This window comes from Gambusia affinis, linkage group LG12 (assembly GCF_019740435.1).
Source record: "Gambusia affinis linkage group LG12, SWU_Gaff_1.0, whole genome shotgun sequence".
NCBI lineage: Eukaryota > Metazoa > Chordata > Actinopteri > Cyprinodontiformes > Poeciliidae > Gambusia > Gambusia affinis.
The window spans coordinates 23,886,441-23,912,266 of record NC_057879.1 but is presented as its reverse complement, the minus strand read 5'-3'; the positions used below and the strand labels follow the sequence as shown (position 1 = coordinate 23,912,266).

The 25,826-nt window shown below is 37.6% G+C and overlaps 1 protein-coding gene across 1 annotated transcript in view; it reads left to right on the top strand.

The window, feature by feature from the left end:
• Window positions 1–25,826, top strand: part of lig1 (ligase I, DNA, ATP-dependent) — a 74,137-nt gene that overhangs the window by 13,252 nt on the left and 35,059 nt on the right. The window contains exons 6-18 of the mRNA XM_044134662.1: window positions 2,465–2,842; window positions 2,999–3,107; window positions 8,879–8,965; window positions 10,220–10,276; window positions 11,290–11,348; window positions 12,276–12,389; window positions 12,489–12,655; window positions 13,833–13,909; window positions 14,115–14,206; window positions 17,817–17,916; window positions 18,039–18,124; window positions 19,579–19,694; window positions 22,492–22,587. Coding sequence (XP_043990597.1) covers window positions 2,465–2,842; window positions 2,999–3,107; window positions 8,879–8,965; window positions 10,220–10,276; window positions 11,290–11,348; window positions 12,276–12,389; window positions 12,489–12,655; window positions 13,833–13,909; window positions 14,115–14,206; window positions 17,817–17,916; window positions 18,039–18,124; window positions 19,579–19,694; window positions 22,492–22,587 — 1,538 coding nt within the window. The remainder of the gene's footprint in view (window positions 1–2,464; window positions 2,843–2,998; window positions 3,108–8,878; window positions 8,966–10,219; window positions 10,277–11,289; window positions 11,349–12,275; window positions 12,390–12,488; window positions 12,656–13,832; window positions 13,910–14,114; window positions 14,207–17,816; window positions 17,917–18,038; window positions 18,125–19,578; window positions 19,695–22,491; window positions 22,588–25,826) is intronic.

Genomic DNA, 25,826 nt, shown 5'->3' with positions numbered 1-25,826 from the left:
ATCTTTGCAATTGAAATAAAGATTGTCTTATATTTTGTTTGGGAACGTTTTTAAAGTTGAAGGATTATCGGGCAGTTGTAGACACTGCAGTAGCAGTAGGGTTCATTGTACCATTTTCTTCATTAAGTTCAACTTATTGAGGATTTGCTATTGATTAAGTGAGCTGTGCTTTGGACAGCCAACTTTTAAATGTGAGTGGCTTATTTTAACTTGAACAGCTTAAAAAAAGCACGTTGTATGGGAGACATTATATTTAATTTCTGAAAATACTAAAGTGATTGTTAAAAAAAAAAATCCCCAATTCCATCTAAACCTTCTAAACTTTGGCAGTCAATATACAGAAATTGAGTTTTCCTGACATGCAGAGGTGATTTCAATAGGTTAATCCAACAAGAGGTTAAATCCTGTGTTTATTAACTATAATGTGATTGACTAAAACAGGAAAGTCCCATCACTGACCTCTAAAGACACAATGCACGTTTTTAATTTTAGCACAGAGAAGGGAAACCTAAATGCTTGTTGTTTAGCTAGAATGGCTGTACTGTATCAAAGCCCTTTTTTAATTGCACCAGGATGAATGATTTGTTAAAAAGCATCGGAGTCCTTGGTTCCTCTAAATGAGTACTTAAGAACAGGGTAGTAATCCTACCTGTAATCCAGCGTGCAAACCAAACAATTCTGCTGCAGAAAGAGATTCATAAATATACTTTAACCTCCCTGATGAGTTGGAGAAGTGTTTTTTTGTTCTTCTTACTGTCGATGGAGAGAAAAGTTTGACATCTACTTTATCCCCAACCGCTGCTTTCACTTTTCCCAATTTGCTGGTTTGTGTTTTGACAACTCATCTCGTTAAGACCAAAAATTATTACACTAAAGCAATATTACTGCTGGATATATAGACATTTCTCCCATTTTCGCCTTTTTAGATCATTAGTTTTCAAAATAAAAAGTAGTCTTCAACTAATGATTTCATTTATTGGAGGAAAAAGCTATCCACACCAGTCTGACCTTATGTAGAAAAAAGTAATGACTGTCTTGTTAAGTTACGATTTAAGTGTGATTAACCACTTTTTTTTTTTTTCAATCAGGCCTGATTGCTGCCAGAGTAGAAATCACTTAAATAACAAGATAAGTCTAAAAGGATGAAGTGAAACAATATTAAAATGCAACATATCATGACTAGAAGACAATGAAGGAGAAATCTGAAACATATGAACTGACATCAGTTGATTTAGGAATTTTAAGGCCACTAAAATGAATCAAAAAGCCAATTGAAGACTCATCATTGCTGTCACTGATGGAACCATGAAAACTGTTTTTGGTTTGTAAATAATTCTCAAGCATGATATCCAGCAATCAGTTTGATGTTAAGATCAAGCCCACCTATGATATGCTGCAAGATGGCAAGCCAAAGCATACTCACAAGTCCTCTGACTGAGGTTTTGGAGAGTCCTAGTCAAAGTTTGTCCTTAACATCCTGTTAAATATCATCCAATGTGGCTGAACTGAAACAATTCTACAGATTTCAAAATGCCTCCCTTGCAGTGTAAAAGACTCATTGCAAGTAATTGTAAGGGTGGTTCAATCAGTTATTGCCTTTGGTGGCAGAAACTGCCTAACATGAGGCAACTTTTTTAGTTAATTAATAAAATCAAAATAATCTTTTTTGTCCCTCAGGAAATTCAGGTCCACCAGCAGCAAAGTGACAGTTAAGTTGAAGCATGTAGATTTGCACAAAAATAAAAATCTAAAAACAAAAAGTAAAGGTAGCATACTTTGATTCAAAGAAAAGTGCAACTAAGTAAGATAATTTAAGAAATGTGTAAGATGGGTATTTCTGCATAAAAACCAGACTATTTGGAAAGAACTGAAAAATTGTAAAGTTTGAATTAGCTTTTCAGTTCATGCATGAGATCGAAAACGTTGTCCAACAGCAGTGTTAGTTCTTGAAATCTAAATCGTCATTTGCAAAGTGTATATTTTTCTTAAATTGTCTTTTGTTTAATGATCCAAAACATGCAAAAATTGTAAAAATTTCTAAGGACACATGCGTTTTCACAGCATTTATCTGCTGTGTTTCCCAGCTTTTCGGACAACCTTTTGTGAAATGTTTTGATAAATTTGAGATGGTAGAGCTAAATTCAGCAGTTTTTGACTTTATTTAACGTGTAGTTCAGAAAATTAAAGTTTTATACCCGTCTTCTGAACCAGCCAATACCATGACCCCGTCCGTCTGCTGGGAGTCGGTGCAACAAGTTTGTCAATAGCAATTTCCCCTCCTACCTGAGTGTCTCGAGTGAAAAGGAAAGCTCAGAAATATCACCTACAGCGTTTATTGAAGAAGAAAGTATCTTCAAACATGGCCTCTCATAAAAAAAAAGAGAAAAAAGTGGCTGCCCTCAGTAAACCTGCTGGCATTTATCTCTTCAATGACTTCACTCCTTTTCTGTCTTCCCCTGTGTAGGGAACACCGATGAACCCATGGAGGAGGGAGCAAAGGAAGAAAAGGTTGAAAAGCCAGTGGCTGAGGCTAACAGCCCAGACGAGGAGGTGGGGAATGAGAAAACAGAAGAAGAGAAGGCCAAGAAGGAGGAGGAGCAGGTAGAAGAAAAGATCTCTGATGAGAAAGAAAAGAAAGCTGAGGGGGCGGAAAAGAAAAATGAAGCAAAGGAGAAGACGGATGATGAGAAAGGGCCCTCTGTCGCCAAAGACAAGGTGGTTGAAAAGGACACAAAAGACACAGGGAGCCCAAAAAGTCAAATGGAAGAAAAAAAGCAAAAAGAGGCAAAGGAGCAGAAAGATAAGGAGCCGGCCAAGAAAACCCCAATCAGCAGTTTCTTTGGTGAGGAGAAATTTGCATTGCTCTGTGCTTGCATTAAAAATGTCTCCAAAAAAAAAAAAAATTGCTGCGCTCTTATCTGTTCGAGAAGACAGCACATTTCTACCCGTCATCAAACCCTTGTTCACCTTTTTCTGTTTCTTTTTCTGCCTTTATTAGCTCCCAGGAAAGCAGCAGTTAAGACAGAGAAACCAGAGAAGAACGAAGGAGAGAAAAAGACGAGTGCTGAGAGGAAGAGCTCCGAGGAGGAACAGAAAGACGCAAAAGGGTGAGAAAAGTTGTGACTGGAAGTTGCATCCAGCTCAAGTTTGTTTGGTCGGCTGCTTTGCTGCAGAATCTGCAAATAAGCTACATGGAGTAGATAATTTATACACATTAGGTTTCTATTGATTGAACTTCTGTTTCCATTAGATGCATAAAATTCGCAGTTCAGCTGAAACCAGGACAATTTGAAGTTCCTGTAAAACAAAACAGAGTTATAATATTTATTCAATTTTATTTTTGTGATCTTCATCTTGCTGATGTCTTTAGTTAATAATACATTTATTGACTAAAGGCTGCATGATAAACAGTAATCCCAGTGTAATGCACAATGCACTCTTACCATGTGATGTAAGTGGTTCCCACACCTTCAAGAGTTTGGCTTTCAGGATTTTTCAGAAATAGAAACGGGGCATCAACTCATTTGCTAAATATTGTCCGGTTGTCTGTTGACCTGCATTCATCCATCCGTTCATCGTCAATCTAATTATTTCAAAATCATCTTTTCATCCATTTGTTGTTCATTCAATTGTTCAAAGTCAGATTTCCCTCTACTCATCCTCTACTATCCATCATACTTCTAGCAATCTGATTGTCCCTCATCTCCCTTCTTTCCGCTGTCCATCTAATTGTCGACCATCAGGCAGCCATCTAACTGTTTACCCTCCATTTGACCACTTTTCATCTGATCGTCCAGAGTTTCTTTATCTGTCATCCATCTGGATTGTCCCCCATCATCTGATATGGATCTGTCCTCCTGTTATTTCATCTTTCATTTCCTTACTATCACAATTTTTGCATATTTGGTATTAAACAGCTGCTTAATACTTGGTATTAAGCAGCTGATTTTGCTTTTTGTAGGTATATGTGGAAATATCTGCTCTAAATACAAAGCACACTTTTATATTTATTGTTTAAAAGTAGTGTATAGAAAGCTGAATCTTTACAGGAACAACATTTTTACTTAAAAAATGTTGGAACTGTTGACTTCTCTCTTTTCCTTTGCCCCTATTTTCCCTAGGAGACATTTTCCAAGGTACTGACTGTTTATGAACAAACACCCCAACCTCTCTGCAGCTACACAAAAACCTGATGCAGAGTTTGTCTTGATAACTTCCAGTCTGTTCTTTGTTCCCAGTCATTTCAGCTGCAGTAGTTCTTCTCTTAGACCTCCAAACAGTGGGCAGTCTGCACCTGTCATTGTCTCTGTCTGCTGGTGGATTCCTTTTCCTGAGCTCATTTGTGGAAATGAGATATCGAACAGTCTCTGTGTCTTCAAATTGCTTCTAATTATTTGGTTTGAAATCACAACTTTTCCCTACACCAGAGCCACTATCTGCTATTCCGTTGGTCATATAATTGGAATTAGGAAAATAAATTTGCTCAATGAAAATAAGCCAATTTTGAAAACTCAAAATTTTGCATAAGATGTTTTGACTTTAGGATGAGGTGGTTCTTCAACTCTATCGAAATGAGTGTATTTCGAAAAACTGCAATGCATCAACAGGTGGATTTTACTACTGGCGGAAATGACAACTAGATGACAGGAAGTGGTATAAGGATGATGCATGCTTTTTAATGAGTCATCACATGAACCACTTATTCACATGTAGTTTTAATTGCATTTCTTATTTGATGGAAAACCACAGTCAAAACATTAAGCGGAATATCGACAAAGTTTTGCGTACATATATAATGGAAACGCAGCGACTCAGAGCTCCATGTCTGTCCTCTTTTTCTGTGCATAATCAGTGACAGAATGTTCTCCTCCAGCTTAACTTAGAGCTGTCCTTGGTTTCAGTTGTATTACTAATAAATGCTGAACTCCAACACTGAGCTCTTCATAAATTACACTCATATATAAAATGGAAATAATAGAATATTTTGTTAGGAAGAACTACATAGAGCAAAACTTAAACACAGTTTCATTAAATAATACTCCAATATTTATGTGCATAAATATTGACTAAAATAAGGACTAATTTAGCAACGCAACAGAAAGATGGGGAGGAGAAAGAAATGGATCTAATTTAATGAATTCAGTGAGAAATATTCTGGTTTATTTGTTAGTCTATCGTTTTTCATTTGTTTCTTGATGTATCACTTCTACTGTGATGTGAAACCAAATGAATACACTCCATAAATATCGTCCTCACTAAAAACAAGACTACTGAACAGTAAATAATGCAAATAATGCAAAGTAAATATTAATTTCATATTAATTTAGAAACAATACTAATGTTTCAACTCAGGAAGAGTTCAGAAATCATTATTTGGTGGAATAACTATGAGGTTTTCAATGGGGTTCAGTGCAGCGGCCTCTTCATTTTTTCCAGAGCTGTACATATTTTCTTTAATACAAACATGGGGCAAGTTTAGATTAAAAACCTAAAGCATGTTCCTTGTACAATTTAAGAAAAGACCCAGATAACTTGACATTTACCAAGACTAATTAAAGTTTATTTAAAATGTCTAAATTCTGCAGTTTAAACTGATTCTCCTGCTTTAACATTCAAGTAGCTGTCATGCCAGATGCGCCTGTAATCTACCTGTTACAGGCGCAGGAGGAACCGAAAGTCTCATTAATGTCAACTTCATAGTTTTACACACAACTAATTAGGATCAGCCGGTTCAAAATAATCCACAGATTAAAAAAAAAACTTCATGTGAAGTTTGAAATGCTGCAGCAAAGCAGGTAAAGAAGAGACTTAATTATTTTCAGACTTGATTACCTGTACAGTTAATGATCATTATCATTAACCTGACAGCGCTGTAGCTCAACTAAGAGTCGGATTTCTGCATGTTTTAACATAATTACTGACCGGTGCTGGAGTTCATTATTAAAAACGAAGCAATAATTTAATATCCTTGGATATCAGCCACCAGTGAAGCTTTTATCTCTTCTGAAGTGTTGTCAAACTATCATTTTAATCAGTAACTCCTTAGATTCTGACCCACATGTTCATTTAACAGATAAACTGCTGAAGAAAATCCAACTTTAAACTTATCCAAAATGGTGTCCCTATACTGACATGAAAGTTGTATACATGCATGAAATTTGAATGAGTATGTCCTAAATATTTTAATTTTAATTTGTTTTCTTGTTTGTGGAATTTATTCATCATCACACCCTTTGTCAAAAGTAAAAAATAGACTCTTCAGAAAAGAAAAAAAGAAATATTATTTTGAATTCAGTATTCATCAGATAATGATTGAAAGATGCTGAACATAGACTGGAAATTCAGTCATTATTTAACACTGAATACTGTCTTCTTTGGTCATTTATAGTTAATTGAGGGCAAGTTAAGATCCATAAAATAACCTCAAATGTCACCAAATTGCACTATTTATTTCTTTTCATTTTATGGTCAGTTGTCATAATGTTACATTAAACACCTATTACTCCAATTAGTTTGATTAGCCAGAGACAGAAAATCAGAATCTGATAAAAAAATTTTAACTGGCATGGCAGACCTTACAGGAAGATTGGAAATTGGTTTCTTGTGATAAAAGCGTCTCCAGGGAGAACTAACTCTCAGACTCAGAGACTTTTTTTGTGATGGAACAACATGCTAATTAGGTAACACCTCAAAACAAGGATGTGTGTCTCTGACTGGTTAATTAGGTACTTGATAACATGTCCAATTTATACTAGAAGAAATCCAGGTTTCTCACTTTAACTACCTTCTTTCGTAAGTCAGGCTGCATTCATGGAGTTGAACGTGTGTGGCTACAAAATGTTTCTGCTCAGAAGTTTGACTAATTTGAATGTTTTGGCCAAAAACCTTTATTTCTAATTACAATAATTTCACTTTTTACCATTCAGATCTGCTCAACAAAACATATATAAATAAAAAAAATAAAAAATAATTACCATAACCTGGGCCCTTTGAAAATACCTGACTATATGGAGTGATTTGCAGGATTTTCTGGCTTTAGCTAAAAGTTTATTTTTTTAGAGTTTGTCTCTGTAATTTGCGACATCCAAAGCAACACAACAGCGCAATACTTTATGGGAAACAACACGTCTAAGCAAACAAACTAATCATAGGAATTATGTCCAATTATCTATCCTTTTTTACTTGAAACATGTTTACTGTTACAAATTGTGTTTCAAATTTTAAACTTTAATTTGAACTACTGTGCAAACCGAGACAAAAAATCCTAAAATTTAATCTTCAGGTGCTTTATATGCAGGGAAAAGTACTTTAAAACTACTGTGATGTTTTGGCTACTTATTGAAGTAGTCAGTAAGTAGCTAAAATAAGCTATAAATAAACTCATAAAATTCATCCTGTGTATAGAGCTCTCCAAGTCCTAAATCTGTTCAGGTTTCCCTGACATGGAGACCCACCTTGTGTAAAATAGATATTCTTCCTTTTTCTTAAATTAAGACAAAAAAAAAAAAATCAATTTGGAAGTAAATCAATATTTGTGTTTGGGAGTCTCTGTGTGGCACTGCTCTTAATGGTAACATCTATGTATTTGCCTTCAGGGAAACTCTGGGTGTGATGCGATTACCTGTGCCATCAGCCACTTTTAATTACTGCAAACAAGTAATTAAACAACAAACAAACAGTTAAGGCTGTGTATAAATTTGTGGATACCTGCATAATGCAACTAAAGGTGGCTGCAGCTGCTCTAAGAGAAACGTCATGGGGATAAACTAATCTACAGAAAACAAAATGAAGGCTTTTTATATCCTTTCTATGATGTTTCAGCCAGAAGGTGCTGTAATGCTCTTATTATTTTAACCTTTCCATGTAAAGTAAACCAGAAGGAGCAGCAACAGCGTATAATTGCTTTGTCGGTTCGAGGTCATGGTATATATTCCAGCCACAAACTATTTTTAGTTTTGGAAGGGAGCAAAGGCATTTCATCTGCATAACTATTTATTTTTCATTGCTGTGCTGTGTGCAGCAGTGATGGGGGAAATGCATGCAAAATAAATTTCACAGCTGCAGTTTCCATTTCATCATGAATTCATGCCATAGTGTGTAAAAATAACTTTTTAAGGCAGTTCAAAGAGTATGTTTTGCAATTAATTAAAGTTTTAAAATCTGTTCATATGTTTTTTTTTTTTGGACTCATTTCAAAAGTCATAATATAGAAATGTTTGATATCCTCCAAAACTCTCTCCATCTTAAAGTCGTCAGATCTTGACTGACTGGCTTTCCTTAAATGGCGCCAGTTTTTTATTTACTTTTATTTTTTGATTTTTATTTGGAACAATAGCAAGAAGTCACTACTTAAAACATTTATTACATCTTTCCAATGATTTCAAATCAGATTTATTTAACTTTCCTCAATCCAAATTAAAACAATAATTATTTTGTTTTGTTTGGGTGATAAGAAGCTTCAGACAGCACTTTTTTATGTTCTTTGATGAAACTGAAAAGAAAAGGGGAACTCACCTTTACAGTTGCTGCTCTTATTTTGAAGGATGACTTCTCTTCCCGAATGAGAAATGTTAAAATTGCAGAAACCGTTGAGGTGCTTCAAACACAGCTTCACATTTCATTTGATTTTCAAAAATGTTATTAGTTTGTTTTTTTTTCACAGCATTTTCTTATATAGTTTTTCTATTTTGTTCTGTTTATTCTGGTTGTTTCCTAATTCAGCTTTTATTGTTTTTTAAAATATTAATTTATTACTCTGGGCTGGTTTGGCACGACGATGATTAATTAATGCTGGTTGTATAACATTGATATTATCATGAGTCTTCAGTTGGACTGACATTTAATTATTCCTGCTTGTTTTGTTTTTTTTCTTTTTCAGTGAATCAACCTCAGGAGAGACGGACTACGATCCATCCAGACCAAACTACCATCCGGTGGACCACGCCTGCTGGAAACGAGGCCAAAAGTAAGCAAAGCCTGATTTTTTTTACAGGTGCATCCATGTCTTGTTTAGTATTAACGGGTAATCATAAACATCACGCTCAAAGCTCCTGCAGCATGTTAAATGTAACGCTAATTGAGGCTAGGCGCCTGACTACGGCCAATTATGGCAATCAGACAGGTTCGGCCGAGGAGCCCGTGTGTGAATAAACACCATCCGACAAAAAAAGTAAAGTTGAGTTATTGTATTTTAATGTATACTTTCTTTTATATATATATTTAGGAAGGTATTGAATAATAATAATATTTTCTTATAAATATAAACAATAAACACAACAAGAAAACAACAATAACAAACAAACAAATAAACCCTGATGAGACACAAGAGGTTTTCTTTCTCTCATTCAAGTCCGTTTCTTTCTCTTTTCTTTTTCTTTTAAGGTGATTAATGATTCACCAACAATTGTCCAACTGGTGTTAGTCCGTAATCCAGGGGGAAAGAAAAAATAATTAAAGGTCCGGGGAAAAAGGAAAAATGTTTTTTTTGGTTCTAGTACGTCCTACCGCAAAGCTGCGGTGATCCGGTGGTAGCTCGCCATCCTGACTTGAAACCGTGGGGGGGAAAAAACCTGACCGTCGAGTAGTGGTCACAACATGCTCAAAGTAATCCTTTGGCAGCTTTAATTTGAGTTGATGTTGCGATATGGTTCAGCGATTTAGGGAAACGCCGACAGAAACAGCTAGCCCCGGTAACAGCAGCAACAGCCATGGAGTAGGATCAGAGCTCACCTTCAACCCAAAACTTAAAGGGTGACTTCTCGTTTGACCCGCCAAAATAAAATACGGGTAGTTATTTTATGCCGGTTACATAAACAACCCTAGAAAAATAGATTTAGCTAAAAACTATTTATCCCAGACTGTGAGATCATATCGCATTAAATAATAAATACAAAAACAAATGAGAAGAGGCAAAACATACGGGAAAGTTGGGGCTATTTTTCTAAGTATTTCAAAATAAAACCTGTATGTTTATTCTGTATATTCTGCTAATTCACTCACCAGACTGATTTTTTATTTTTTTTATTTCCTAAGGACACAACTGTCCCAACATTTGTCCTCTTTGCCCTCGTTTGATAACCGCAAATCAAAGCTTATCCTCCTACTGCACTAATTGTCGGTTGTTCCCAACATCCGAGTCAGCTAAATGTCAGGCATGTAAAAAAGAAAAGCTGTCATTGCTGCGGCTTTGGAGGCTAACTGCGTCCTCATCTTTCTCCAGAGTGCCGTACTTGGCAGTGGCTCGCACCTTTGAGAAAATTGAAGAGGACTCTGGCAGGTAGGAGCTCCATGTGGAGGAAAAAACGGCAAGCAGCGTTTGAGGGAAAATGATTGCAATCCTTTTTTTCCCTCTCTTTCTCTTTCTCTCTCTCTCTCTCGCTCTCACTCACACACACATTTCAGACAGCCAACTGGGATTTCTTTGGAATAACAGACTGAAGGGAGAAACTCGGATCATTTAATTTTGTTAGCTTGGGGCAGACAGAGTGGAAGAAACATTGAAATTGATCTGCAGCTGGTTTAAAAAACTTTGGTAATCAGTTTAAAGAAGCACAATACAAATACTTCTGACAAAAAAATTCTTTCTGCAGTCTAAATCAGACATACAGAGAGAAGTTTAAGTACACTCTTAATGATTGTTAATCTTATTATCGAAATCTTTAGAAATAATTGATTTAAGCTGACTTGTTTCATGGTGGTGTAATGATGCATCATAAAAAAATTTTAATAAAAAACCCCAATTGGACAGGTCTGTATTTCCATTGACCATATAATTGCGCAATTTGACATTTCCAAAATAAATTTGCTTAAAGAAACACTGCAAATTTAAAAAAATTAGTTTCAATAACTTGTTTTGGTTCTAGGATGCAGTGGTTTTTTGTCAGCATTGTGTGTATAAACTGACAAAAACATATGAAGTTGTAGAAAATGAATAGTTCAAATGACTTTTTGAAAACCAAAAAATGAACAACATTCATCTCCGGTAATGAGTGCTCCTAGAAGTCCTTCAACAGTCTCAGAGGAATATTTGAAACCAGAGACTTTCTGCTATACATCTTGATTCCTATTTCTCCTTAAAGGACATTGGATAACAATTGCCTCTTGCTATGACTTCCTATCTGAAACTGACATCTACTGTTTCACAAATGAACTCCTGACATGTCTGGCTGGGTTCCATTAAGGATTAAGACCGCCCAGACAAATGTCATTTCCTTCTCCTCAGTTTTTACAGGATGGGCTTGAAATGAATTTAAGTCGTCCTCCTTGTCTGTCCTCTTTGTCGTTGTGTAGGCTTAGAAACATCGAGACGCTGTCGAACCTGCTCCGCTCGGTGCTGCTGCTCTCTCCAGGTAAAGGTTACTTCATCATAGCTGTAATGTTGAGGACTGACGCTGCTGTGCAGGCAGCTGGCTGCCAGCCACTCCATCAAGTGGAGGGCGGTGAAGCCAGGTTGCACATAAAATCGCCGGCTTTGTTAGTCTGCATGTGAGTGAGTATGTTTACAGGAATCCCAGGCGTACCTGTGGGATTCCTGTAAAGACTATGCTGATATGTTGCTGGATTTTAGTTTGAGTTTTTCTGAATGTGGTTCGGTACTTCAACCTTGTTGACGTCTGAACTCTGAGGCTTCTGTCCGCCTCGTTCTGTATTTGGGGTTCTGAGTGTGTTTTCTTGTCTGCACTTCCACTGTGTGTTTATGTTTGTGTAGTAGAGTATGAGTGTGTGTTTTAGGGATGAAATGATTAATTGTGATGAATAGATTATTGAAATAATCATCAACACTGCAAAAACACAAAATGTTTCAAGTATTTTTGTCTATTTTCCAGATCAAATATCTTAATACATTGAGATAAGAAAAAACTATCTTAGACTTTTTTAATCAAAATTAAGGAATTACTTACTTGGAGCAAGTCTGAAATGATGCTGAATACAGCAAGAAAGCTGCTGAGTTGGCAGCAGTGGGATAACTTTTGTGAACTGCAAACGTGCAGACATGACCTGGTGGGCCGGTTTGTCAGTCAAACCTCTCTAATGGGAGAGCAGAAAAGGACAGAAGCTGATTTTCAGACCTTTTTTGAGGTAGATAAGACCAGTGGATGATATCGGCTTAACATGCAAGTATCGACCGATCACCAAACTCCTGAAATTAAGGATATCAGAGCCGATTGATCGGTGCATCTCTCAATGTGCCTAGTTGGTTTGTTTTTGCATGAATGTTCTCTTCTGTTTTTCTGTTTGTCTGAGCTTAACACACACACACACACTCCTTTTCCTAGACGACCTGCTGTGCTGTGTGTACCTGTGTCTGAACCAGCTCGGCCCCGCCTACCTTGGGATGGAGCTCGGCGTCGGGGAGACGGTGCTTATGAAAGCTGTCGCTCAAGCAACCGGTAACAAACACATGAGCGAAGGCTTGTGCTTTCACCGCCTCAGCTCTGCTCATCAGCCAGAGAGCCGGCCGCCGCTCACCGTCTCGCTCTCATTACTAGGGCGACATTTGGACAAAATTAAAGCGGAGGCGCAGGAGAAGGGAGATTTGGGCCTCGTGGCCGAGAGTTCCCGTAGCAACCAGCGCACCATGTTCCAGCCGGCCAGTCTGACAGCAGGAGGCGTGTTTAAGAAATTGAAGGAAATTGCCAGCATGAGTGGGAACTCGGTGAGCCACAGAATAACATTTTCATTAGACAAGAACAAGCAGGGGCAATATATTGTCTGCCTCTTTGAATTAGCCCCAAGAAAAGAAAAGGGAAAAGATGTTAATGCAGTTGTGCAATGAGCAGGAAATTACAGAGCCTTGCAAAAGCATTTATACTGTTTAATCCATCATCTAAAACTGGAAGGAGTCACAAGTCCAAACCCAACAAGAGCATCTGAAGTCGTCCACCTAAGCTGGCAGGGTGAGATTTAGTCATAGAAGCAGCACAACAGCTGCAGAGGAGGAGCTGTGGAGGAGCTGCAGAGAGCAACAACTCTGGTGTTTAAGCAGCTCTTTAGTCATAAAGAGAAAAAAAAACTGAACTTTTCAGCTTACATTGAAAAAGATTTTGTGCCAGAAATGTAGCATTGCACATCACCTTGGACTCTCGTGGTGGTGGCAGTGTCATGCTGCGGGCACGCTTTCTTGTAGCTGGAAAATGGAAGCTTGTCAGAGATGATGTTGAACTGGGTTCTGTTCAGTCCCTTTAAAGCATCTCTTTAAGGAACAGGAGCTTTTTAAAGAGACAGAGGCCCAATTTCAAGGCGGTAAATTGCTAAGTCAAATTTCTTTTAAGCTATATTTTATATATATAGTATTGAAGATAATATAGTTATTCGAATGTGCTGTAAAATGAAACTATGTGCCTGGAAAATTTATGATTACTTCCATTTATTTTACAGATTTTAAATACCAAACAACTTTCTCTTTTAATTTAACAATTTTGCATCTACTGTGTTGATATAGCACCTATAATGTTGATAAAATCCATTGAATCTTGTGCTAATATGACAAAAAGTGAAAAGTTCTGGAGTTTAAAATGTTTTTCAAGGCTCTGTGGTTTCTGCCAGTTAGTTTTAGGCCAGGTAAAGGAAAAAGAAGGACATTAAAGTGAATGTGCATTGAACTGGAAATGACTAACTTGTGTAATTCAAACAGTAGAGGTCTGTGAGTAAGTTGTCACCTGGCAGGAATCTCTCCTGTGCAATTAGTTCATTTTTCCTGCTTTGAACATGCATTTTCTACTCTGTGGTAACCTCGCTCTTTTTTTTATTTCATTTCTTTTTTCATATTTCCCTGCATTCTATCTCCTCTCGCTCTTCTTCTGTGAATCTCAATTTCCTCCCGCCCGCCTCAGGCCATGAATAAGAAAATCGACATCATCAAAGGCCTCTTTGTGGCTTGCCGCTTCTCCGAAGCCCGCTACATAGTCAGGTAAAATAAGACTCTCCCACACATGCACACTCACACGCTCAGCTGCTTGTGTGACCATAGGCATCTGCATGTTTGTAGACCCAGATATACCACAGACCTCCCTGTGAGTTTCACTGTGTAGCGCTTATCATGTACAGCAGGTGGGGGGAAGCAGTAGAAAGGCGTCTGTGATGCGTGGTGTTGACGTTTTGGTTGTGACGGGCAGGTCTCTTGCTGGGAAGCTGAGGATTGGCCTCGCTGAGCAGAGTGTCCTCGCCGCCCTGAGCCAGGCCGTCTGCTTGACCCCGCCTGGACAAGGTAAACATCTTCTGTCGGCTCTTATCTTTCCTGCGTTTCTAAACTGCTTTCAGTTTAGGCACCTGGACCTTTAAAAGATATTGTGTCTTATCAAATATTAAACGTAATGGGAGTGTAAGAGCTGATATCAACAGTCTGAACTGAGGACTTTTCAAAATGGAGTTCATTTTTTATTCACCATAACTCAAGTTCAGACAGGTGCCATCTACAAATGCAGACAATTTAAATATTTTCCAAACTCGTCCTTCAGTCTGTCCATCTATCCACCCTAGAGATGGAAAGATTTAGGCACTTCGTGATTTGAATTTAATTAATTAAATTCTTCTGGGTTCTCCAGTATTGGGTTTGAAATTGGCATTAAAAGTCACTTATTATGTGTCATTTAACAAGTTAGGAGAGGTTTATTTGCTAAATAAAACATGTTCATTGCATTATTTTGCACTATCTGTCCATTCTCTCAGTCCAATGACCACTTTTCTGCTCACCATTCATCCATCTTTCTGTTCCTTCTCTGTCTATTAGTTCTATGTTGTCTGTTTGTTCTTCATTTTCCATTCATAAGTCTCCTTTCTGTCATTGTCGGCCCACCTTAATAAAATGCCCTGTCGATCATTGTCCATCGTTTCTCCATCCACTCATTTTCCGTTGCTGTTTTATCATTTCCATCCATCTCTTTGTCTTGTACCAACCTGTCCCTCCGTCCGTTGTTTTTCTACGACTTTAAAGGTTTTAAACTGAACCCGTTGTTCTTAGTTGGGTCTGGTTCAGACATACCTTGCTTTTATTCCAGCAGATTAAAGATCAGGATGATCTAATCCTGAAGTGACAACTCTAGAGGCTGATTGAAGTTGGTACAGAAAAGCCGTGACATGGTGCTTTACCACAATGCCAAGTCAGAAGCCAATTTGATCCTTTTGTTGTTTCATAATTTGTGGGACGTAAGGATAAGACCTGACTGTTGACCAAACTTTGCCGGATGGATGTCTGGTAAATAGTCTGGTGTGACTGTGGTTCAGTCGTTGGGTGGAAAATCGATCTGCAACACTGCAGTGTGGGCTCGGTAACGCCATTTTCTCTAGCATGATCGTATGTGAGAGTAAGAAGTTACATCTCACTTAGAGTGGACATATGGAGCAGAAGGTGTTTCATGAGTGTGAACAGATGAACGAGAAACACTGCAGCACTTTGTTCAACCTAGATGAGTTAGAAAAGTTGCTTCACTTATGGACTGTTTACACGCCCCTATAGATCTAGAGGGGAAAAATGGAGAGCAGGTTAGTGTAATGTCTGTCGTGTTTTAAAATTGTAGCAAAAAGTTAAGAAAGTAGCTGCTAAGTAAAACTGACTCCTTTGCAAAAGTCTTCATACCGCTTGAATTTCTAAATTACAAAATTGCCATTCAGTTGTAGCTCTGGAAACAGGAAAAACAGGAAGTGGACTATAGAGCAAGGCAGTCTGGGTAAATCTGAACCAAAACCAGCGCGCAAGTCTAGCGCTGGAGGGGGGAAATGACTTGTGATCTTCTACCAAAGACAAAAGAGAATCCCTGCAACTGCTAAAATCTAATGCCACTTCATTTTTGTTTACATTTTGTAAAGGAGGAAGTTGCGCTCAGTGTCTTCTTCCTGGTGCAGCGCCACCACAGGCGAGGAGGAGGACAGGTTTTTCAACTAGTTTAGTTTGCTTGACACAGTGCAGTGTAAAAGAGAACTGTAGCAGCTGAAAATGTAACAAATGTTGCAACTTTGGTCCCCAATCAAAAAGAGTTTACCAGACTTTCAGGTGGGAAAACGCAATTAACTTACCCACAGCTGACTTGTCGCATATTCCCAATAAAAATGTCTTTCTTTCCTTCCATTTTAAAAATATGTCCCACTTTGTGTTGGTCTATCTGAGGCATCTGCAACCTGTGACTCGTTAGCCTTGAAGTTCCTTTTAATAAGTCCAATCATGATGAGCTACCTATGTTTTTTAGATAAGAAATTCAAAAAGGATTTGCACCACATAATTAATTGTAAAGGTTACAATTTAGTTCATGGTTTCATTTTTGTCTGAATTGCTTGCTTTATAATTTTTCTCCCTTCATTTAATTAATTTCAAGAAAATGCTTTCATGCTCATTTCCTAAAAACTGAAACTGTAAAATTGTGGTTCTTTAATTTAACAACAAAACAAGGTAATTTTTTGTGTTTATTTTGTCTTTAATTAAGGTTGCCGATTCTTGATGTAGCTCTAGAAATCCCAATAAAATCCGTAGAAGTTGGTGGTTTTGATGTTAAACTACATTGAAGTGTTGAAAGGGTATTTGTGTCTTGGAAGGCATTGTACCTGCTTTAAAAAAACGAGTTGGATGGTGTGAATGTGAAGGTTATTTGTCTTCCACTGAACTTTTCTGAGAAGCGTGATGTTTGGCTTCCTGCTGTGTTTTGCTCTGATTGGTTGTTGCTTCACAATCTGGTCTCCGTTACTTTAAAATGACCAACGTTGAATCCGCTTCAATTTTTTTTTTATGCTCAACATCCAACCAATTTTAACTGACTTCTTTTCAATCTATTTTGGAAATTTTCTTAAACCCAGTTTGCTTTTTTCCTTATACTTCTTGAATTACTGGCGTTTTACCCACTTGCCTTATTTAGTTACAAACTGAATGCGTTTAATTAACAGTATTCATTAATCTACCCCCGCCCCGTCGAGGAGTAAACCGAAATGTCAAGGAGGTGACACTAAGAGGTGAGGATGGAGTAGGGGCATCTCTTATTTAGATTTTACATTTAAAAGCAGTGTTAAAATATTCATTGCATTCATTAGCAGAGTCAGATGTCAAAGCAGCATCTTTTAAGTGATAAAGCCAACAAAGTACGACCGTAAGCTGAGGCGGATGTACGAGGCGAAAACGGTGACAACCTGTGGTGTGTAATCTGAGTCGCGGAGCATATTTTTTCACCATTACGTTGTTGGATTCATCACTCTTTCGGGGGACGTTTTGACAGCGCATCTTTCACCGATCGCTCCCAGCGCCCGCGCCGACTTGTTCTCACCAACACCTGAGACTCCAAATTAGACGGATTCCATCGTGACTTATTAAAATGTGTTGTTCAGTCACGACGACTGAAGGTATTCAGTAAAAAGAGTCAATTAGACCTGGAGCTCGGTGGGGGAAATTTGCATTGATCTTTGCTCTGCTCTTGAAATGTTTTCCCTTATTTATTTCGCTGTTATTAAATCAGGCAGTTCAGCCAAGAGCAAAGTTTATTTTGTTTCTCTTTGTTTCTCTGCACTGGATCATTACAATCAATCTTTCATCTAAATGTGTAATTTAGTTATAATTTAAACATGATTGTTATTAATGTAACGTAATGAAACTAAATAAATAATTAGCATGGTAATGTATTTAAGTCTTTTCAGACACATTCAGACTAAAATTACATCTCTGGCTTATAAAGAATTCATCACAGAACATGATTCGTGTTCAGATGCACACATTTTTTTTCTCAGTTTCTCAGGCTTCAAGGAGTCTCTGAACTGTCATCCAGTAAATTTTAGGTCATACAAATGTTCAAACACTTCCCCAGATCTGTTTGAAAGAGATTTTCTCCCGTCTATCTTTATAGGTTTCCCTCCTGCTGTGATTGATGCTGGGAAGGGCATGAGTGCTGAGAGCAGGCGGGCCTGGATCGAAGAGAAGAGCCTCATTCTGAAACAAACATACTGGTAAGTGAGGCCTGAGCCTGACTCCCTACAATTTCTGTTTATTTCCGCTGGAATATATTTAAAACCCTTTAAATTATATAGAAATGTATTATTTTATCTTAACCCAAACCTGTGTTTGACAGCGAAATGCCAAATTATGACGTCATCATCCCAGTTTTACTGAAAGCAGGCATTGACCAGCTGCCCAAACACTGCAAACTCACTCCAGGTAAGCAGCCAATCAGGAGCCAGGAACTTCACACCCTCTAAAACACTAAACGTCGTGTTTATTGATCCTTTTCATGGAGGCGAGTCAGGTATTTCAAGTCAGATATTTATCAGAAAAAGATAAAAGCACTAAAGTAGGAATTAGCTCCTAATTATAAAGTTGTTGGAGCTTGTGTGATAAGCAGCTTTGGCATCATGGTGGAAATTTATAGCTGCTGCCATCTGCGTGGTGCTAAATTGGGAAAGTAAATTGGCAGATTTTTGGTCAGTTAGAAGCTGTTGGCAGGTAAATGTCTGCTCAGAGTCGAGGTTTCTACGCAGGTTGGACGAGTGTGGACTTGAAATCAGGACACAAAACGTTGGATATCCTCATTTCATTCCTTGACCAATGGTCTAAATGTTGTATCAATCCATCTGTCTTTGGATGGATCCATCTTTTCATTCATCCACTCATCCATCCATCTGTGTCTCTCCTTTCCTCTGTCCCTCAGTCATTCATCCACTAGGGCTGAGCATTTATTATACTGTTTATCATTTATCTTGATACATTTCTTGTCATAAGGAGTTTGATTTGTCACGATAAAAAAAAAATACAAAATGGTTCATATCGTCAGCATTGTTGGTTTTTACTATTTTTTTCCACTGTTCAATGAAAATATCAGTAAATTAGAAAATATGTGCAGTTTTAGTGATATAAATCACACTTAATGTGGAATGCTTCTCAAGAGAAGTATTTGTGTTAGTGGGGCTGCAATTGCTGTTACACACAGTCAGAGCCATATAATTACCTAAAACAGAAGCAATAAATAGTTCTTATTATCAATTTTATTGTTACAATAATAGTTGCACTAAATATTTGATAAAACTTTTAAGTCGGTATCGCCCACTCCTATCATCCACCCATTTATATTTCTGTCCAGTTTCTGTCCAATTAATTGGAATCTGTAAACATTACACTTTTGATTTGTTGGAGCGTGCAGACATCCAATTTGTTGCGAACTGATTATTAAAGGAACTTGTACATTTTGTATCTCTGCTTCTCGCCCTGACAGACTTGGGGGTTTGTGATTTGAATGATGTCACTCATCAGGTTTTTGAGGCTTAAATTAACAGCTCAAAGAGGTGTGAGTCAGAGAGGTTTGCTATCGGAGCCAAATAACAGTACAAACAACATATTGAGGTGTGATTTTTGTCACTCAAGACAGTTGTCGGAGTGATGTTGATGTTTCACTTGAGAACGTGTCACTGAAATATTCCTGAGGTTTGAAAACTTTCTTGTCTTTCCTTAACTGAAGGCCTGTGTGCACCAGCTCTGCCACGTCAGATAGAAAAAAAATCTCTTCACGATGAAGTCTTTGACTATTTATTATTTATTTAAAAATGTACTGAGCTGTTTTTGTTTGGGTGTGAATTTCTGCTTCTTCCAAGTTGTCATACCAGCCTTCGTATTTGCAGGAGTCCCGCTGAGGCCCATGTTGGCTCACCCCACCAAGGGTGTCGGCGAGGTGATGAAGAGGTTTGACGAGGCAGCGTTCACCTGCGAGTACAAATATGACGGAGAGCGTGCACAGGTGTGTGTGTGTGTGTGTTTGTGTAGTGACAGAGAGCAACTGTTTGTTTTTCTTCCTCTTGGCGCACAACATATGCCTGCCATATTTGTATGCATGTACCTTTCGGCTGTGTGTCTATTTATTTATTTCTTAAATATGAGGTATTAATACTGTGCACTCACTTAGCTGTGTTTATGTGTGAATGTCTGAGCATATCCTTAAGATAAACACTAGTTCTGCTTTTACACTCTGCCTGTGGACAGAGGAAGCTAAAGCTAACGCTGATAGCCAGAGAAGGGCGGCGGGGAGGAGTGGAGAAAGGTGAGATTAAAGGCTGAAGCAGCCAGACAAAATGCTGCAAAGAAACAACAAATGATGGCAGAGGGCATGAGAAATATTCGGGAGACGTAAAAAGGCACAGTGAGACAGAGATTGTCATGCAAACGCCTTCAGCTGTATTGTTAATTTTAGGCAGTCATGCCAGTGAAGCTCTTTGAACTCCGTAGAATGGGAGAAAGAGAAATGAGCATGGAGAGAAAGAGAAACAGCGAGCCCTATGACGTCTCTCTGCAGTAGGCTTTACCTCAAAAAGCCAGTAGGGGGACTCGTGGTGTAGTACTCAGCTAAACACACTGTGTGTCTGATTGGTTTGTGTCTTACCAAAGGATTTCGGTATCTCCCTATGAGACAGCTGATGAACCACAGTCACTCTGCATGCTTTTTTTTTAAATTTATGAGTATCTGTTATTTACAGCTACAGAAAAAAAAAGTTCTCTTTAATTAGGTCATTTAAAGTAAGTGCACCTTTAAAATGAAACAAATTGTATACAGTTAGTATCTACACTGGTCAAAATCGCAGAATAACTCTGAGCTGACATATATACTGCAATGACAAAATAATAGCATTGCTTAATCTAATGCTACACTATGCTGACGTTTAGTCTGTGCTAATGAAGATTCACCGCAAGTAAAATTATGAATGGTCAGAATGCACTCATTCTTGTGTATCGCGAAATTTTCATATTGTAGGAATTATGATTTATTCTGACAAGAATAAATAAAAAAGATGTCTGTTGTATTTTTGGATTTGTTTCAATAAATGTAAAAGTAAGATTTTAAGCTGTTACTGTGTGCAGTTTAGTGATAAAATCACCTCTTCATGTAATTAGCATCCTGAAGAAGCATATTTAATGTTTTTTAACAGCAGTATTTGTGCATGTGGAACTTTGATTGCAAAGAAGTAATAAATATGTATTTTTAAACTTTTATCATTACAATAGTACCTTAAAATATTGTGATTATAAAAGTCCATACCACACACCACTACTTAAACCTACTTGATTAGTTCAGCTTATAATTTTTTCATGTTTTGGGCAAACTCGTACATTGTGTGTATGACAATAAACTGCTATCTTCACATCATTAAGCATGTGTTGGCAGTGTAAAAAAATACCATAATCTCACTATAAGTGAGATCTCACAGAGGATTAGCATAAATGCTGATTGGTGTGCGCCCCACCTTTACCCTGTTCAGTGCATCAACTATAAATCCATCTATCAGGAATGACTCCGCCCAGTCAGTGAAGTGCGCAGCAGAGCAGAGCAGAGCGCAGCAAAGATGAATGCAGCAGGGGATTAAAGGTGTATAAAAAAAACGATTCAAGATCCCCTTCTTTTGTTTAGATCTTTTCTTTTTTGAGTTGCCCTGGGAGATTTAACTGAAGCTGACACAGAAGTCACAGGATTTAGGACTTGCTGTTTTGATCCAAACAACTCCATTCATGCAAAACATAATGTGTACCCCAATATAAACTGTATTTGATGTTAATGACCCCTCACTGTTATACAGATGGGCTCTGTGCTCTCTTCTCTGTATACTTGTGTTGTTCTTTTTTTTTTGGCTATTTCAATAAAGGAAAATAATCATTTAAAATAAAAACAAGCCATGCTGGTGGGGGGCCAGGAAAGCCTGGCAGCCCGCCAGGGGGAGACCCTGGGGTAAATGTGGGAGTGACCTAATTTATTCCTCAACAGTAGGAATAAAGTAGCATTTTATTTAACTTAAGTTAAATACATTTTCCTCTGTTTTTATCAGAATTCAGAAATGTAGATATAATTTAAATTTAAATTTCATTTCATTTTCAGATAATTTTCCCACGACTGCAAACTAATCTGCCATATTAAACTTCAGTCATCCTCTAATAACATATTTAGAAAAACACATTCTTTACCAAAAATGTGAAATATATATTTAGCAAACGCCATCACTTAAGATTTGTGTGACAGACAAACCCAAACATGGCTAAATTTACAAATTTGTCTCCTGAGGAGATTTTTAAAATACAGTTCATTTTTACTTTGGAGTTCTCACACTTTAACATGTACTGTGATGCATCTGCCTAATGAGATGAATTTGAAAATAGGAACCCTGAGAGCCAGTTGTTGTTCCTTTCAGTAACAACAATGCTGTTGTTACTGATTACATATTTGTGCTCAAGTTGTCAAAAGCTACATGTGATAATTGGTGAAGTTTCAACTTGCTCTCTCACATCACAATCATGCAGCCTGACACCAAACTGATTGTTTTGTAGACATCCTAACAAAAAAGCATAATTGCCCTGCACCACTTTTGCAGTGTAGCTCCATCTGTCCCTCGGGGCGGCTGTCAAACACTTTCTATAAATCCCTATTTTTCCCCCTCTTTGGTGTGCATGTTCTCCACTCTTTCATTTGTCAATCTTGATATTAAAATCTCAGTGTTTACTTAAAGTATTGATTTCTTCAAGTCATACAGTCATTGTTTCCCCCCACCCCACAGATTCACATTCTGGAAAGCGGTGAAGTTCGGATTTTCAGCCGCAACCAGGAAGACAACACCAGCAAATACCCAGATATCATCTCGCGCGTCCCCAAGGTAAAACACTTGAGCATAGCGTTCTGCAGCTCGCCCCTCAGGATTGTGGAGAGATAGACGCCATCTCTGCCACGACTGTCAAATGAGAGCTTTTACCGCTGATCACATTTGTCTTTTGTTTTTGCTGCTTTTTGTCAACCTTTTCTCTCATTTGTCTTACTTTGTCGTGCTCACGTGTTGCAATTTGAAACCTCTCATCTATGTTCAGTTGGTCCTTTACCTTCCTGCAGTCATTAAATTCTGCTAGCAGCCATAAAGAAAGCTTTAATGCACATAAAGGAGGAATTTCAAACCAGCTTGTGAAGTGACTTCATCTTTGTAAAAGATGTGGAGACCGGCAGTTATTTAACTTTAAATTGCAGCTGTTTGTCGGCTCGCCCAATTGTTGAGAAAGAGATCACAACCACCTGAGGCTTTGGCTGTTTGCCTGAGGTTATCTGAGCGCGCTCACTGCCTCAGTGCCTGCTGAGTGTGTTTTTCTGCAACAGCAAGGAAGTGAAGTACCACAGACATCCAAATCAGTCCGCTCTTTCTTTTCATTCGCTGGTTTCCAATGATGTGTAAAAGATCAGTAATCTGTATATGTTCTAATCAGAGCAGATTGTCTCTTTAGAGTTTTTAAGGTTTGCCTCTTTCAGCTGGAGTTTATTGCAGAAATTTTTTTCAGAATTTGCACAAGAGAGCAGTCTTTAGACCGAACCGAAAGTTCAGTCAATTGTCTATAGAGTGAGTTGATGCCACTCTTGTCGGTTGCAAAGATGCTATGCCACTAATAATTGCAATAACCAGTAACATTTTTGTTTCAAGATAAAGAGATATAAACCTTTTGTAAAGAACACTTCCCTTCATTCTTCAAGTCCTATCTTCTTCTCTTCTTCCTCTCTGTTCTTCATTTATTCCTTTTCTCCATATGTCTTTCTTCCTTCTTTTCTTCCATTCTTGTCTTACCTTGTTTTTTATCTGTAAATATTTAATCTTTGTCCCCTTTCCTGCCTTTACTTACTTTTCATCTATATACTTCCAGTTTTTTCCAAGTTTCAAGTGTAAAGCCTGTAGAAATGCTCCCATAAATTTGTAGTTAACTTTAGTGCTTTATTATTTTTTGAACTTAAAGGATTGTGTGACTGTGGAAAGTTGCCTGGAAAGGCTTTATGTTTGTGTTAATCAGGTTTTTCCAGACCTGGCCATGATTTGAAATAAACTCGCTCACATTAATGGTAACTTTCTATATTGTAAGGTAAACTGCAGCTTCAAGAACAGTTCAAACCCAGGACTTTTGGTTTAGTCTGTTCTTGCTTTCTCGCTGCTAAAAGCAAATATGTGAACTTATTTCCATATAAATGAACAAAAGTTTGTCCTAAAAGGACAAAATTGGGAATTTACTATCAGAAATGCTGTTTTGGTCCCAATAAGTAAGTCATGGTGAACTCTAATTGACTAAGAACAGACTCGTAAAGTTGTTTGTGCACAATACTAAGCACTTTGGTGGTGATTTGCGGAGCCAGACCCTCATTCTGTTTGGTCTCTAAATAATCAAACAGGAAGTGGAGAACTCAGACCTTCAGTCTGTTTTAATAAGACAATGCAGCCTTGCTGTTTGCTCAGGCTTACCTGTGTAACTCCTAACCAAATCTTTGCTTGTAGAGCTCATTTTGACGCCGCTTCTTATTTTCATACATACAGGCTTTATTTGTTCATTTCCTGACAGCACTAATAGGAGCTCTGGGAAGTTATTTGTGCAGCAAACTGTTCTTTCACTGTCTCACATGAAACACTTTCTGCTGGGTGGACACTTTGTTCTACCAGGTGGTTTAAGCTGCTGCTGCTGATGAGATGTATTCCCAGTTCAAAGCTGGCTGAGATGCTTTGCTCTTCTCGTTTTCTTGTGTCTCCCTGTACTTTCAGACCAGACAGACCCCTGACTTAGTTTATTTTAAATTTAAAACACTCAGTAAATTTGTGTTTTTGCTGTGATCTGAGACAATATCAGCTGTGAAAAAGGTCTATAAAGTCATGAAGGTTTAACTATAGATATTTATATTAAAAGCCAGCAGGGACGCAGCATATTTTGTGAGATCTTTACTTTTCTGAAATAAAAAAAAAGAAGTTGTTTTTACTCTTTGTGTAGTTCCAGGATCAGTTTTAAAAATTAAAGCATGATGATGGAGAACTTACCTGAACTCTGTCAAAAAATATACTTTTTATCCTCAGCCTGCAGTCCAGAAATCCTGAGCATTCATGACCTGAATGCTCATATTACACCCCATTCTTATCATTCTTCATAACATCTGCCCTCTAACAAATCCTTCAGAATGACTTTGTTCTTTTGTTTTTTTTCAGTTCAACTTTAAAAGCAACGTGACTTATTTCATCTCATGCTAACCTTGTTGCTCTCGGTCTCCTGGTCTCTTTCTTACATCTTTTTGTTTAATCATTCCCTCTTTTTATTCCATTCTTCTTTAGGATACTTATACTTCTTATAAGTACTTCTACTTTTTTTTCTCCTCTTTGTACTCTTATCCATTCATGTGTCCTTTTCTCTTATCCTCTTTAGACTTTGATGTCACTTGTTTGTAATTTCACCTTTTTGCCACCCCTAACTTCTCAAATGTTCACCTTTCCCCTTTTCGTCTGTGTGCCATTTCCTCTGACTGCTGCCTTCTCAATTTTTTAGAAATATTTTTTGGTTCTTTTGTGTCAGTGACTCTGTAAAAGTGTGTTTCACCCTCAGAAACAGTTTCCAGCAGGTAGTTTTCATGGACTATTATTTACCCTCACTCTGTTTCCACTGCATCTACCAGGCTAAAAATGGACCATCTTGGTACAATTGGACCTCTGAAAATCAGCCCTGCATGGCGACTAACACTTTTAATATCACCCCAAACCTTCTGGGTGAATATGAGAGTATTATTTGTTTCTCCTTGTACTTGCAACAGAATGCAAAATACAAGTAATTGCTGATGCTTTGGAAGAAGCCCAAATCAAACCAATTCTCAGATCACACAGATTAGTGCTAACAGATTAGTGCACAAACCTAAACACAAAAAATCACTAAATCACAGCAGAGGACAGATTTAAGAGCACACCAATACGTCTGACAAGTGTTCAATTACAAGTTTCAATCTGTGTTTTTCTTATTTTTTGTTTTTACAAAATTTGTACATTTTTAGTATTTTTAAAATTTTTATCTTGAGTTCAAAATGTATGTATAATTTTTTGTCCAATTTCGGCTGAAGTAC